The sequence below is a fragment of the Clarias gariepinus genome, chromosome 8, assembly GCF_024256425.1.
Source record: "Clarias gariepinus isolate MV-2021 ecotype Netherlands chromosome 8, CGAR_prim_01v2, whole genome shotgun sequence".
Classification (NCBI taxonomy): domain Eukaryota; kingdom Metazoa; phylum Chordata; class Actinopteri; order Siluriformes; family Clariidae; genus Clarias; species Clarias gariepinus.
Window position 1 is genome coordinate 34,577,743 of NC_071107.1, and position 14,758 is coordinate 34,592,500.

A 14,758-nucleotide genomic window follows, 5' to 3' on the forward strand; every position below is an offset into this window, starting at 1 on the left:
ACAACTTCAATCTCCACGACAAATCAGGTTGTTTTTCCACAATTTGGAACAATTTCAGCATTTCTGGTTTTAATGTTAGACTTTAATGACATCAGAAGGAGACAGGCTTTAATTTCTAATCACATATCTCGCCCTAATCTGACCCTAATCCGTCAGGCCTGACAGTGAAGAGAGAAAACACAAAATGACTTCCTTAAACAAAAACATCTGGCGTGAGTCTCTCTCTCTCTCTCTCTCTCTCTCTCTCGGTCTGTCTCTACATGGTAACAGGCAACAATCCATCCTTTTTTCTTTTTTTTTTTCCGTCCTGGCAGAACTGCACAGATTTTGCACCAGACACATTTCAGCAGTGGTGTTTTGGCAGGATGAGATTGATGAAGCAGGAATGTTAGATTCAATGGATGAGAAAAAGAACACAAAAGGATTTCCGTGCGTACCCCTTCCCCCTTCTTCTTTTTTTTCTCTTTTATATCATCACATCCTACTATTTTGTGACTCACTATAGCTCTTACTTTGTTGGAACAAATTAAAAAGAGTCCTTCTGTCTGGGATTTATTTTATTTTTTATTTTTTGGTCACCAAATTTCTCACATTGTATAAACCCAATGGAAAGGAAAGCCTCAAAGTATTAAACGCAATAGAAATGAATATGAAAGAAAATGAAAACTGGACACGCAGAGGCACCTGGCAAACACAATCTTACACAAAATTATAGGAATTTTAATGAATGGTTTGGTTTTTAAATGAAATAACATGAAACACTATGCCTGTTAGTACCAGCTCCCGACTCAAATTTATAACAAGACGGCTGGTGCAATTTCTTTCACGTTTTCAGCTGTGACAAGGTGTTAATCTTACAAAGAGGACGAGAAGTCATTTGGAGGTTTAGAATTATTATTTTTTTTTAATGATTTTCCAATATGGTGTGTTTTATTGTCACGTCCCACAGCAGTTTTTGAACAAGTGCATGCCCCTCCCCTTATTTCTTCATATTCAATTAAAGAAATGGGTACAAATGTTTTACTGCGACAGCCTGCACAGTGCCCAAAGATCCCAAAGATTTAAAAACTGCCTGTTTATGTTCCCACCAATGCAGCAACCTCATTTCCCCTCTCGTCTGCTCCAACCACTCAGCATTCAGCATCACCAGTATACTAATCACCTGTCATCATCTGCACCTGTTTCTCACTGGTACAGGGACTGGACTGAAAAAAATCCTTCAGGGAGGCTGCAGAACTATTTCTCAAGTCTACATTTACAATCCGAAAAATTTTGGCTCTTTGGACGAGAAATATAAAGAAATGAATGTTGGCTTAGAACTTTAGTGCTGTAATGTATAACAACACGCATATTCATTTCTATTGATTTGTTCTGCAGGCGTACCTACTGTCAGATCAGTTGTTCAAGAAAATAAATCAACACCTTCTCCTGGATTAGCCTTATGTATCTCCTGGTGCTCGATATAACTAATTTTATCTCAGTGTGACTCATTGTTTCCTGAACGAGGGTCTGACAGACAGTACTTTTTCTGTGTTATTACATCACGCTGTCAAAAGAAGAGTCTTCGCTTCACATGCACATTTACATATGACTAATCTTGATTATCCTCTCAGTGGCTTACCTGAAATAATATTTAATGAAAGATTTCGGGGAAGCGTTGCTACCTTTCAACTTTGCCAGTTTTACATATGAAAAGTTAGCCCTGGGAGAATTTCGTGTCAACGCTCGTGACACATTGTTTGACACTATTTCTGGGACACCGGATATTTCTTACCCCTCAGTAGAACTAATGAAGTGTCTCAGTCTCAGAATGACGATTATTAGAATCACTTGCCAAATCCTTACCAATGAGGCCTGAGTAGGAGAGGAGGCAATCAGCGTAGTTTTCTTTCAGGCAGCCAGAAAGAGAGCGTGGTTCAGCCTGACAGTTGGAAAAGAAATCCGCTAGACGTGACCTGAAATGCAGACAAATGCATAAGAAACATGTCTTCATCTTTTTTCGGAGAATCTGAGATCTGCCAAACATGCTCGATAGGGGGTGAAAAATAATGAAACCTAAAGCAGATTGATCTCATCATTTGGTAATTCGTTAAAACAATGTGGAAATAGAAATGTGGTATGAACGTGGCTTGGTTCTTTGTGCCAGACGGGGTGGTCTGAGTAGTCCAGAAACTGCTGATCTACTTGCATTTTTCACACACAACCATCTCTGGGGTTTACAGAGAATCATCTGAAAATGAGAAAATATCCTGTGAGTGGCAGTTCTCCGAGCAAAAATGCCTTGTTGATGCCAGAGGTCAGAGGAGAATGACCGGACTGGTTTAGAACTGATAGAAAGGCAACAGTAACTTAAATAACATCTCCTCACAACTGAAGAGCATCTCTGAACACACAAAACTTCGACATGTGCTACAGGAGCAGAAGACACACTTGTACCATTTGAGCATTGTTTAAATGCCCCAGCCTACATGACTCTTGCTGCTGAACATACCATTTGAACATGATAATGAGTTCACTGTACTCAAACAGCCTCCACAGTCACCAGGTCTTAATCCAGTAGAGCACCTTTGGAATGTTGTGGAACGAAAAATCATGGAGCGAGAAATCTATCATGTCAATATGAACCAGAATCTCTAAGGAATGTTTTCAGCACCTTGTTGAATCCATGCCATGACGAATTAAGGCAGTTCCAAGGGCAAAAGTGAGTCCTACACCGTATTAGCCTGGTGTACCTAATGAAGTGGGAGATGAGTGTAAAGATGTTTAAATAAGTAGTCCGGTCAAGTCAAATGTCATTACTTATATAAAGTGCTAATTTTCTTCTTCACACTCCAGTCCAATAGGTGGCGATATAGCACAAAGCATCTATAAACTTAAAAGAAGAAACTAGGGTAATCTTGCAAAACACATAATAAAATTAGTGAGGATTTTGCATAAAATGTAAGCAGATTGCATTAATATCAAGAAAATTCAGGTAATTTGAAAAGTAACGCATTGATTCAATTAATCTATTTGAACAAAACAGATTAAAGTTGCAGAATCTATTTGATTGCACAGCTCTATCATTTACAAACATCTCTGATTGAGAAATATATGATGCATTAAAAAAACAGTTTAAATATAAAAGTTTGTCCAAAGATTTGCTCGCAGGTTTCAATCACAGGCTGAACTAAGGTGAAACACGTTTTTCTTCTCTTACTAAGTATATGGAATTGTTTCAATCAGTATTGATCAAACACACACTCAAAGTGGTGCAGATGCAGTGAGTAAAGGCTGGGATAAAAAAGGTTTTTTTTTTAAACTTATCTTGGGGAAAATGCATGACGTAAGAAAATTAAAAATGCTACGACAGTTCCGCACGATTTTCTGTTTAGAAAACCATTACATTGTTAGTGCATATCATGTGGGTTTATTTAATTATTTATAATATATGTTACCAATAAAGTGGTATATCATCATGCACCTAAATCATTTTCAAAATTTTCTAAGCAGTGCTTTTGTTGCTAAGTGAAGAGGAGGAGAAGCTAAATTAATGTGGTGTGCAGTTGCTAGCGGCATATGGCGCGGGATTAGCGGGAGACTGAAGGTGTCGATCCATCTCCAAAAACATAGTGAACCCCTGTGTGTTGCACATCAGACCTCCTACGGTAACCTCTGAAACTCAAATCGCTTCCGACCGTCTGTAGAAAAACATTCGTGAGAGAAAAAGATAGAGAGAAAGAGAAGTGAGAGAGAGACAGAAGCTGCTGCAGTGGCAAGGAGTCTCCATTCTCCATGTGAGAGTGAGGAAGGTTTGTGCGTGCACGTCTAGTATGCAGGTGATCACACTTGCAGACGCTCTGATTGAGCAGGACCGTTAACTATCCCTCTTATTCTCTTTCTGTCTTTCCCCCTCTCAGCTTCGAGACGTTTCGGTGCTGTGACACCTACAAGACTTTCGCATCCCACCTCCACACCACCTTAATCAGTCTTAACAAGCCACTTACAGCACGTCGGGGTACGCTCCAAACTGCGAAATGAATTTAAGAGCTCATGCTTTATTGCTACACTTCGCTAATCCCGGTAATTGTCCTGTGTATGTTCTGCGTTTTGGGTTAATATGCACTTTATTTCCCAGCAGAAATGCAGACGGAGGATTAACACTAGCTGTCGCCGCTGGCGATCGCGTATAATCACAGACGCTGTGATCCTGGAAGTCTCAGCTCCTCGTGTGGGCGTGATGATTGTTAGCACCTCTAAAGTCTCCTCGTTACACTGCCGTGTTGTGTTAACCCGTGTTACCATGGAGTATCACTTTATGGCAAGGGCTATGACAACAACAGCATGGATTCGCACTGGGTGTTGACTAAATTTGTTGTAATGTTTGCTAAATATAGCATAATTCTACACTGAGTGTAATGCTACAAGTGAGGGGTGGACAAAAATAGGACAAAAATATGTCATGCTGCTTAAAGACATTTCTACGATACATGATATGCATAATAATATACAGGTGTTTTGTGTATTATTATGCAGAAAACGGAGCAATACACTTATACTGTAAAAAAAACAACAACATACTTACTTAATAGTACCTCTGCTTCATATTGGGTCGCATCACATTAACTTGGTTGTGATTATTTTCCCATACTGTGTCATGTTCATACCTTACTCATTGTCTACAAGAAATAACTTATTTACTAACTTAATGTGAGAAAATTTGAATTTTGTAAAAATTGTGCAATCTTAATGATTCAGAACCTTTTAAAATAATGCAGTACATTTAAACACATACTTTTTATATAATATAAAATATTCTTTAAAATATATATCAAATGTAATATTAACATGGGATACCCTGATATCTAACAAAAATGTTCTATGACATAATTTTCATTAAGTTGATATTATATAGTCATGATATCATTTAACTTATATATTTCTACTATGAGAATTTTGTGGAACCAAACACAAAACCATCATTATGGCCAAAACATAGTATTATATATATATATATATATAATACAAAAATGTATATTCCAAATACACAGACCAAAAATCTGTAGTGTCTGTAACCATGTCAAATTCATGTTGCAATATCTTAACAATTTAGCAGGTTTTTAGTTTTTTGTTCTTTCATGTGAAATCTAAATTGACCAATCAAGATGATCGATTAAGATTAAGAACAATTAAGATTACAGACACTACAAGGCATAAAATTCTATTCAGCAAATGTGTGTAAAAAATTTAAATATGTATGCATGCAAAAAAATAAGCATGGACCAGAAGATAACCATTAAGTATTATTAAACTGTTGTTAGTGTAATAGCAGGGACGTGGGAGATACTATTATCCAGAGCATGAGTGTACCTGCAGATGTAGTTGCTTTTGCAGGTGACTTGCAGTGCCAAGCAGTTGGGCTTCTCCTTCTCCTCGTATGAGCACGCGGGGACGATGGTCTGGCGCCGACGCTCGGAGCAGGCCACCTGGTCATTCGGGGGACATGAGCAGTACAGCATGCCGTAGCTGTGTCGGGCGGGCACCTTGTCGAAGAATTGCCGCAGAGCCTTGTGGCACTTGCGCTTGTTGCAGACTTCGGCCGTGGAGACGCGGCTTGTGCACGGGCTGATGTAGGCCGAGCGGTACTTCTTACACGTGTCATTCAGGTTGCATGCTTTGGCCGCACTGAGGCAGTTGTTGTCCTTGGTCAGAAGGTCTCCTTTAGGAGAGAGGAAAAAGGAAAAGAAGAACGGATTATGTATAATAATCAGCAACAGCAAATAAATAGTCATTTTTGAACATTGCATAGAGCATCACTAAATCCATTATTTAAATAAAGTACAACCATGACATCGCCGTCTACCGAATAACAGTGACCAGTTGCATAAAAAAGAAACAATCGAAGATCAAGCATCTTGCAGGCCAAGGGTGTGTATCGAGATGATGATACAGCCTTCGTGTTTCATTTTGTGTTAATTCATGACATAATCCCAGTTTAATCTATTTTGGGTGAAGATTATAACAGTACGAAAATATCAATTTCCACCATTTATAGAAAAGTGAATACAATAAGACGATTATTTCCTAATAATAATACGCTCTATATATTTCCCAATCCTGATGCTTCCCTATACAGATCCAGCACAGGTTATGAAAGATCTATAAAGGATGGTGTGAAATGCTGGAAATATGACATCTGCAGTCTACATGATATCCAGCAGGATTCAATGAACATGAGAGATTCTGGATCTCCCATGAAATAATAAGGTATTGAGTCATGCACTTTATATAGTGCACTAAAAGTCATTTGGGATTCAGTCAGAAAGAAAGTGACTGAAGAGAGAAACTTTCTCTCTTCCTCTAACCTAAGCAATTTACATATACTGCCGTCTAAATTAGGAATCCTTACTAGTATTCGGTCAATATGGGTGACAGAAATCCTGTAAACTCTAACCTTAGCTTTTTTCTTTGTAGCATTAAATCAAACAGAATCATCCACTCAGAGCCCTAGAGGCTAAACAAACCGTCCTCGGATGGAAAGCAGAGTCATCAAAGCTGGCACGCACACGCACATACACACACACACACACACACACACACACACTCCTCGCTTGTCAGCTCCCGCTAATTGCCCGCTTTCTTACAGATGTCGCCATTAATTACCATTCCTGGAGACTTTTCAGAACAGCGGCACAACAGCAGCAGTTTGGCTTTTAATAAGGGCCAATTAAAAAAAAGTGGAGAGACCAGTACTGTGTGTGTGTGTGTGTGTGTGTGCGTGTGTGAAGCTCATGTATGAAAAGTGTGTGAATTTTCTTCCACTTTAAGGCCAATAAGCACTAGGTAGAGTGTCTGAAGGAGCTGGTCGATAGACCCTGCGCATCTCACAGCATCACAGCTGGCAAGAAAAGATGTGCGTGTTTATACTGTATATGTGTTTCAGACCCAATTAATGGATGACAGAGCTTGTTCTGGATCAGTCTTTTTAAATTACTGTATGTGACACTTAAAGTGCCATCATTCCTCCCATGAAACCAGATGCTAAGGACAAGTGCAGGTTGTACAGTACAGTAGGATGTGTGATCATTCTCTTACTGTAGTACTGTTTATCAATGGACGTGTCTTTATCATATCTTTGGTTATACTGGCAGATGACACCTAATTCCAATCCAGTGCATGTCGTATGAGATTTTTAAACACAGTGCATGCACTGTTTGCCCTTATGTGTAGAATAGAACAGAATGCATATATACAGTAGTGTAATTCTTCAAAAAAAAAAAAAAAAAATCAACCTTAGTAGCACAAAATATTCTTTTATATCTGTGCCATGAATTTTGATTCCTTATGGGGCATGTTTTTTTAATCATCACGTAATGATGAAATTGATTTGCAATTTCAAATCCCACCAATCCATACCCATTTAAAGTCAGTGGTTTAAGAATTCTTGCTGTTTTTTTAAACCAGCCAAAGCAGAGAAGTATAGTATTTGAATGCGATTTTAAAGAGTTTCTAATTAGATGCTACATTGTCTACGTAATAGACTTGTGCAAATTTAAGCACATCTCCAATTTTGTTAAAACAATTGGCAAACGTTTTCTTCCAACACCACAAAATAAGCTGCATTTATATTAAATCCTATTCATTTAATAATGTTTTGGTAGTCTCCCAGATCAGAGTGCATGATGCAAGAGCAAATTGCATGCAATGTGCTGAAAAAAAAAAAGAGTTAATAAAAGAGTAAATATTGGTGAGTGAGACGACAATTCGTTTAAATTGGCTTCATTATTTTGATTGTGTTTATATTTTAGCACGAACATGAAGTTTTTTTTTTTATTATTATTTTATTTTTTTATTTTAATAGAAAGGACAGCTGGATTAGTCACGGATTACTGTATTAGGCTGCATGTAAATGTGGTTATTGTTCTTGTTGTTAAAAAGAGCTTTGTGTTATTTTTTTCTGTTGTTGCAAACTAAAAGATTAATAAGGTCATCTTGCTTGTAGGACCTTTAGGCATTACTTAGGACAAAGCAGATTTTTTTAGGATTACCTAGGATCAAAAGGTAGCGAGAGCGAATCTCAGCCCTGGGACATTAAAAAATTTTGGCCGGAATTTTGTTGAAGTGTGAATGTTGAGGAAAAGGGAAAATCAAATGAATAAAATGTAAAAGTTTTAAAGGAATAAATAAATCTTCAGATATTTACACAGACTTACAATTTAAAAGTCTATTTGCTCATGTTGTGTCTGTTACTATTACGGTGAAGCTGCTGCCATATTTCGATCCTGATGCTAATGTGAAAGAGTGTGTTGTATACTTAGGAAATAGCATGCTAGTATTTGCGTAGCAGTTAAAAACGATTGAATAGTTGAGAATTTCTCATGCACCTGATCGAATATGTACAGTGGCCGAGAAATGACAAATAAAATAACACAACTGAAATCTAAATGAAAAATTCCAAAAACCAAAAAAAAAACTAAATAACAAAACTGAGAACAAAATAACAAAACCCGAAAAAAAAAATTCAAAAGCAAAATAACAAAACCGAACAAAAAAAAAAAAACGAAAACAACTTTTGTTCTATAGGCTGTGCTCATTCTGAAAGCTTTTTTTTTTTTTTTTTTTTTTGGAAATTACACACATTGTGACAGACACATATTACTGATATAAGTTTTTGTTTAGGGAAATGTTTATGTCAGTGGTGTCAGCATTAGCGGTAAAGCTGTAAGTTTCTCACATGGGAACATCAGTGAGAGAGGGGTTTCATAATAAATAATGGCACTGTGATAAAAGTTATTTTTTAATTGTCTGAGGTTTTATCTTATAAGAGGGGGGTACTAACTTTTGGACGTGACTGTATTTCTCCAAATTTCTCCCTTTTGGAGGTAAGAGTTAAATACAACCTTTTTAATGTATTAAAAGTAGTATTTATATCACACACACACACACACACACACACACACACACACACACATCTGCAATGTAGAAAACTGGAAAACATCCCAACACCTACACCTAACAGACTGAACATATGCTGAGGGCATTACGTGTGTGGGTATGCAAGAGAACTAAGTGTGTGTGTGTGTGTTTGTGTGTGTGTGTGTTACCTAAGTGAAATGTGCGTAAATGTGCGTGTGTGTGTGTCACATTGTATACGCAGCTGTCTACCTTTTCATAAAGTGTGGGAGTCATACCTTAGTCCTGTGTGGGCTTGTGTTTCAGCGCGTGTGTGTGTGAAACAGAGAGAAAGAGAGAAAGAGCAAGCAGACAGATGGCTCTGTCTCTAACCCCCATATCAAGCACACACACACACACACTGACTGAGAAGTGAGCGATTGTGTTTTCTCTGCAAAATTTCTGTTCTCGAGACACACAAATACACCTACGGTGTACTCACACGTTCACAAAGGTTATGAAAACTTATTCACACAGATTTACTTCCTAAACTTTTTTCTGTTTTGATGTAGAGTGTCTCCATTGCAAAATTCAGATTCGATCGCTGCACAAGTTATGCGAAGTCATATCGGTTGTCATGAGAACAGGGTAAATAATCCGCAAAAGACAAAGTTAGTGAGGTCTACATGTAGATTTTATCATGAATTCGGTTATTCGTGCTTGGCATTAGTAAGTCACATGTGATTTTGAAAACAACAACAACAAGAAAGCAGCTAAAGTATATGCTGTTATACAAATTTGTTCATGCTGAGACATACAGTATATTGAGATGTCTACCGAACATGCCATGTTTAACACAAGTGCGCACACACACACACACTCACACACACAATGGTCAGACTAATGGACGAGGCCATCTGCTCACGTCGCTGCAATCGGAACCCCTGCGCAGCAGCTCTAGTTTCTGACTCAGGCTCAAATCGATTAGCATCACCTGTTTCCTCCCTCCTCCGTCTCTAATTTTCAATTATAGCGAGAATGTGTCTGAATAACGACCTTGTCCCGCGTCGAACTAAACCGAAATAACATGGCGCAGATAATATGGCTGAAAAGGGGCTAGCGTTACGCTAATGCGCAACATGAAAGTTAGGCCACGTTAGCCATAAAACCTTTTAGCTTTCCTTGTCAACCAGTTTTTTTTTTCTTTTTTAATTCTCAGATTAAATCCCATTAAAAAAAAAAAAAGGGTTTCACCTGAGGGTTAATGGGAAAAAGCAAATTAAAATGGGGGGAGAACTGCAGCTTTGTTTGGCCTTGTTATGTCAGATTGTATTAGGGTCAAGGGTTTGATTGAGTTCAGTTATAGAATCGTGTGTGTGTGTGTGTTAGTGAGAGAAAGACAGATAGAGAGAGAGAGACGGATATTGCTCGTGTACTCCTAGATGGCAAAAAAGTTAAAAAGTTTCTGCAGGGTGTGTGGGTATGGGTGAATGTTTTTATAACTTGGTGCCAACCAAGCGTCCCCATAAATATGAATTTTTTTTTATTAAAAATAGATAGATATGAGGTGGTATTAAAAAGTTTCAAGACTAGTTTTGTAAAACGGCAACAGATGGCAGCACAAGACTGCACGCACAGTCACAAGGAGGACCGAACTTCATAAGTCAGTGTGCCAAAAGACATTGTCCTGTGTACATCAGAAGCTGTGCAACTGGTGCTATTCTGACCACGTGGATTACCACATCTGTTATTTCATCATGGTCAGCAAGTTGGAACACAGAGCAAACGTGAAATTCTGCGTGAAACTGGGCAAATCTGCCACAGATACGTTTGGCACGATTCGGCAAGTCCAGGCGTCTTGAGTGGCACGCGTGCTTCAAGAGCGGAAGAACATCCCTGGAGGATGATGAGAGATCAGGAAGCCCTTTAATGAACTCAACCCGTTCGGCAACTTGTGCATGATGATCTTCTGCGAACAATTCACAACATTGCTGCCATTGCCGGTGTGTCATACGAAACACTCTTGGCAATCCTCACGTGGTTTGAACATGCAGCATGTTGATGCCAGTAAAGTTCATTCCCGGGCTGCTAACCAAGGAGCAGAAGGAACATCGCATCGAATGCTGCCAAGAACCCCGTCAGCGTGCCACGGATGACCATCCTTCATGTCGCGGCTCATTACCGGTGACAAAACTTGGGTGTAAAACGTGGGTACGATCCTGAGACGAGGCAACAGTCCTCACAGTGGAAGAGCCCAACATCTCCACGCGGCATTGTGCATTGAGAATTTGTTCCCAGCGGCCAAACCATTAATGGTGAATACTACTAATTACTTTTAAGGCGTCTTAGGACGGACGTAGGGTGAAACGATTGGATCGGACCCCACCTCGTACTGTAGATAGATGGTTAGGTAGAAATCCAACAATAGCAATTACAAGAATCAACTGCTAATGGGGTTAAGGCTAGGGTCAGATTGGGGTGTAGCAAGGAATTAATTAGCAACAGTTGCTGATTTATCAATAGACATTCCTCACACTAAACAATGAATAAGACAAATGTGTGTATGTGTGTGTGTGTGAGTCATACACAATGCTACTATGCTAGCACACAACAGTGCAAATGATAGTAGGAAAAATAAAAAGGTCAATTCGCGATAGAGGTTAGCAAAAGTTTGGTACTCGTTACATTACCTATCCCCCATCCCCCAACACACACACACACACACACACACACACACACACACACAAGGTAAATCCATTCCTCGTGCTGCATTATTTCGCTGAGGTTAAAAAAACAAAAAACAAGTCCGATTCAGATTAGCCCCAGAGACTAATTATTGTGTAAACAGACCTGCTCACTGCCGCCCTGCTAATGCTCTGCGCTAATAATTAGCCGGTGGTTTCCTGAAAAAAAGGTCTAGTGGAAATGAGAGAGGGATGAAAGGATGAGGAAAAGTGTGTGTGTGTGTGTGTGTGTGTGTGTGAAAGAAGAAAGATTGACTTTAAAAGCTCAGGTTACAGAGTAAACATGGCTGAGTTGTTTGTGTCCCTGTGTGTGTGTGTGTGTGTGTGTGTGTGTGTGTGTGTGTGTGTTAATGAAATGTTAAGTGTGTTAGGAGACGTGTGATGTAATGGGGCAGAATGATGGTGGTGCTGCTTTTGGGCTTGTTTTTGCTATTATGTCGGAGAAAGATAAAAGTGTCCCCTGTGTTTAAAGTGCTGTCGGATTGTTGGCCCATACCAGTACAATAAAGAAAGCTTATTTACATTATATTTCCATGATATCGGTGTTAAGTAAACAATAAAACACTTGGGGGTGTGCTGTTAAAGGTTTATTTCTCTCAAAACACAACAGGTCAATAATAATTGTGCTTTTAGCATTCGGCGTTCAGCCTTTATTCGTCACGTATACATCGCTGCACAGCGAAATTGTTTATTCTTCGCATATCTCAGCTTTTTGTTAGTCAGAGTGCAGAGTCAGCCGTTACACGGCGCCCCTGAAGCAGTCAGGGTTAAGGGGTCTTGCTCAAGGGCCCAACAGCGGCAACCTGGCAGAGCTGGGGCTCAAACCTCCAACCTTCCGATAGGTAACTCAGAGCCTTAAAACACTGACCCACCACGGCCCCACACCATAACAGTCTTCACATATCGGAGAAAAATCTCATGAGTCTCATGTGCTAAAGACCGTCCACTGACTGTAAATGACTGTGGACAGATCGGTCTCTAGTGATGGGTCACATTTAGTGACTCGTTATACTGCGTAGAACCAGTCAAAAGTTTGGACACACCTGATTTTAATTTATTTATACATTGTAAAACAATGCTGAATATTAAAAAATTTCCACAATAAAAACAGTTCAGTTGCTACTTATGCTCCGAAACGTCTTCGTAATGGCTCTAATCTGAGGTGCTGTTAATTCAAGATGGTGATTTTTGAAACTGGTAACTAAAAGAACTCGCCAGCTCCATCATCGTGCTTTATTGTTTGTATTTTTTGTTCAAATGCACTTGGCAATGCTGTTCTTGCAAGAACTATTCCAGAACAGCTGACCTTCGTGTCTTAAAATAACAACTGATGCTTGTTGTTGTTGTTGTTTTGGAATAATTCTTGCAAGAACAGCAATGTCAAGCGCAATACTGGACATTTAAAGTTTTTGCAGTTTTCCGGATAGAATGAGCCATTTTATAATTTTTATGTTTTCAGTAATTAACTAATTAAAAACAAACGATGAATGAAGATGTGGATAAAGTCAAACTTTTGACAGGTACTGCATACACAAAAATAAAGAAAAAACATTGATAGAGGGTGTGGACAAAACTTTTGTCTAGTAAAGGGCATTTGCAAAAATTAGGAAAAAAAATTTGTACAATTATTGACTTTCATTAATTTGAGTAATTATTGCAACATAACTGAACTCTCATTAACGAAAATAAAACTATGGTTTAGACCAAATCAAACGTTGTATGGTGCCTCATACAAAACACTGTATCTTTTCAGCCAGACGCAGTATATGTCGTTCCCCAACTACTTCTTGAATCTGCATTTACCCATGGCTTGAGCCTGCATTGCTTGCTCGCCACATTGTGTTCTTGTTTTGTTTTCCCCAAAAAGCCCTTAAATCAGAAGCAGGATAGACATGTCCTTTTTCTAGGTAGGAAAAAAAGGAGATCATACCGACACAAGCCGTACTACTGCCCCCATCAATAGTTTGCCAGGTTTTGCAAGTCGTCCTACAAGCCCCGTCTCCGATAACCCGCCCCCCTCTGTTATTTCTGCTTTTATACCCCTATCTCACCTACGCAGTTTGACTATGCAACCTAATCACAGCGTCGAAACTCGCTGTGAATCATGATGAACCGTACTTACGGCCACCGCGCGAAACCGCGTAGGTGAGATAGGGGTATCAGTAGTTAACAGATTATGGGCCAAACTTGGCTGAGTGATGATGGTAGAATAATTATAAAGATTTTGACTAAAACAACATGCATGAGGAATCACAAAGGAGTTTTCATTTTCTACAATGGAAACGTAATCAAACTAGTTACTTTTATCAGAAAGTAACGCTGTAATGTAGCTGGATACTTTTAATAACTAATATAAAATTCAACCTAAAATTCAATATATCTTGAATATCAAAGACAAAAATTTCCACTGAATAAGTTCACTCCTGATGCTATCCCACATTCCGGTTTTATTATGCTGAGAATACTCGAGAGTGACGTCAGAGCTGTTGCGGAGATGGGCGAAATACAAGTACAAAGGTGCTCACCTTTAAACTTACTCATCTACGTATCAAACGTCAAAAGTAACAGTAGCCTTTTAGTTACAATAGGAGTCTCTCTTACATGATTTCATATACCTGCTACATGATTAAGCATTTTATGGAAGAAAAGCAAATTATGCATAATAGTCAGGAGGTGGCGATATTACCACCTCAAATACTACACATTACGCCGGTTATGTAACACAACACCATGCAGAAATGTAGTGGGGTATAAAGTACAAATATTAGTTGAAGGATGTAGTGGAGTAAAGGTAAAAAGGATCCACTAATAAAACTACTAACAGATATGTGAAATATGTACCGATGTACTTAGTTTCCTTCCATAACTAAGTACGGTAGCAACTAGACAATTCGAAACTCCATTCATAAGGTGATGAAGCAACAATTATTAATTCTAAACTTAATTGTCAGCTTTGCCTGGAACTCTGAATCTTAAAACAGTCCTTTTCTGCATCATCATCATCATAACATTGTTCAGTTTCTGAGCAAAGGAGGTCACTTATTGATTGCAGGCATCCTAATAGAATATCATATATCATATAATATCATAGCAAATATCGAATATCGAAGTATTGAAATCGTATCTTATCATGTGCTAGTCTG

General features: G+C 38.7%; 1 protein-coding gene across 3 annotated transcripts in view; it reads right to left on the minus strand.

The window, feature by feature from the left end:
* gfra1a (gdnf family receptor alpha 1a) overlaps positions 1-14,758 on the minus strand; it is a 92,933-nt gene that overhangs the window by 17,894 nt on the left and 60,281 nt on the right. For all 3 annotated transcript variants that reach the window (XM_053502269.1, XM_053502267.1, XM_053502268.1), the window contains 2 exons: positions 5,350-5,698; positions 1,846-1,955 (listed from right to left, as the gene is read on the minus strand). In XM_053502269.1, the coding sequence (XP_053358244.1) occupies positions 1,846-1,955; positions 5,350-5,698 (459 nt within the window). The remainder of the gene's footprint in view (positions 1-1,845; positions 1,956-5,349; positions 5,699-14,758) is intronic.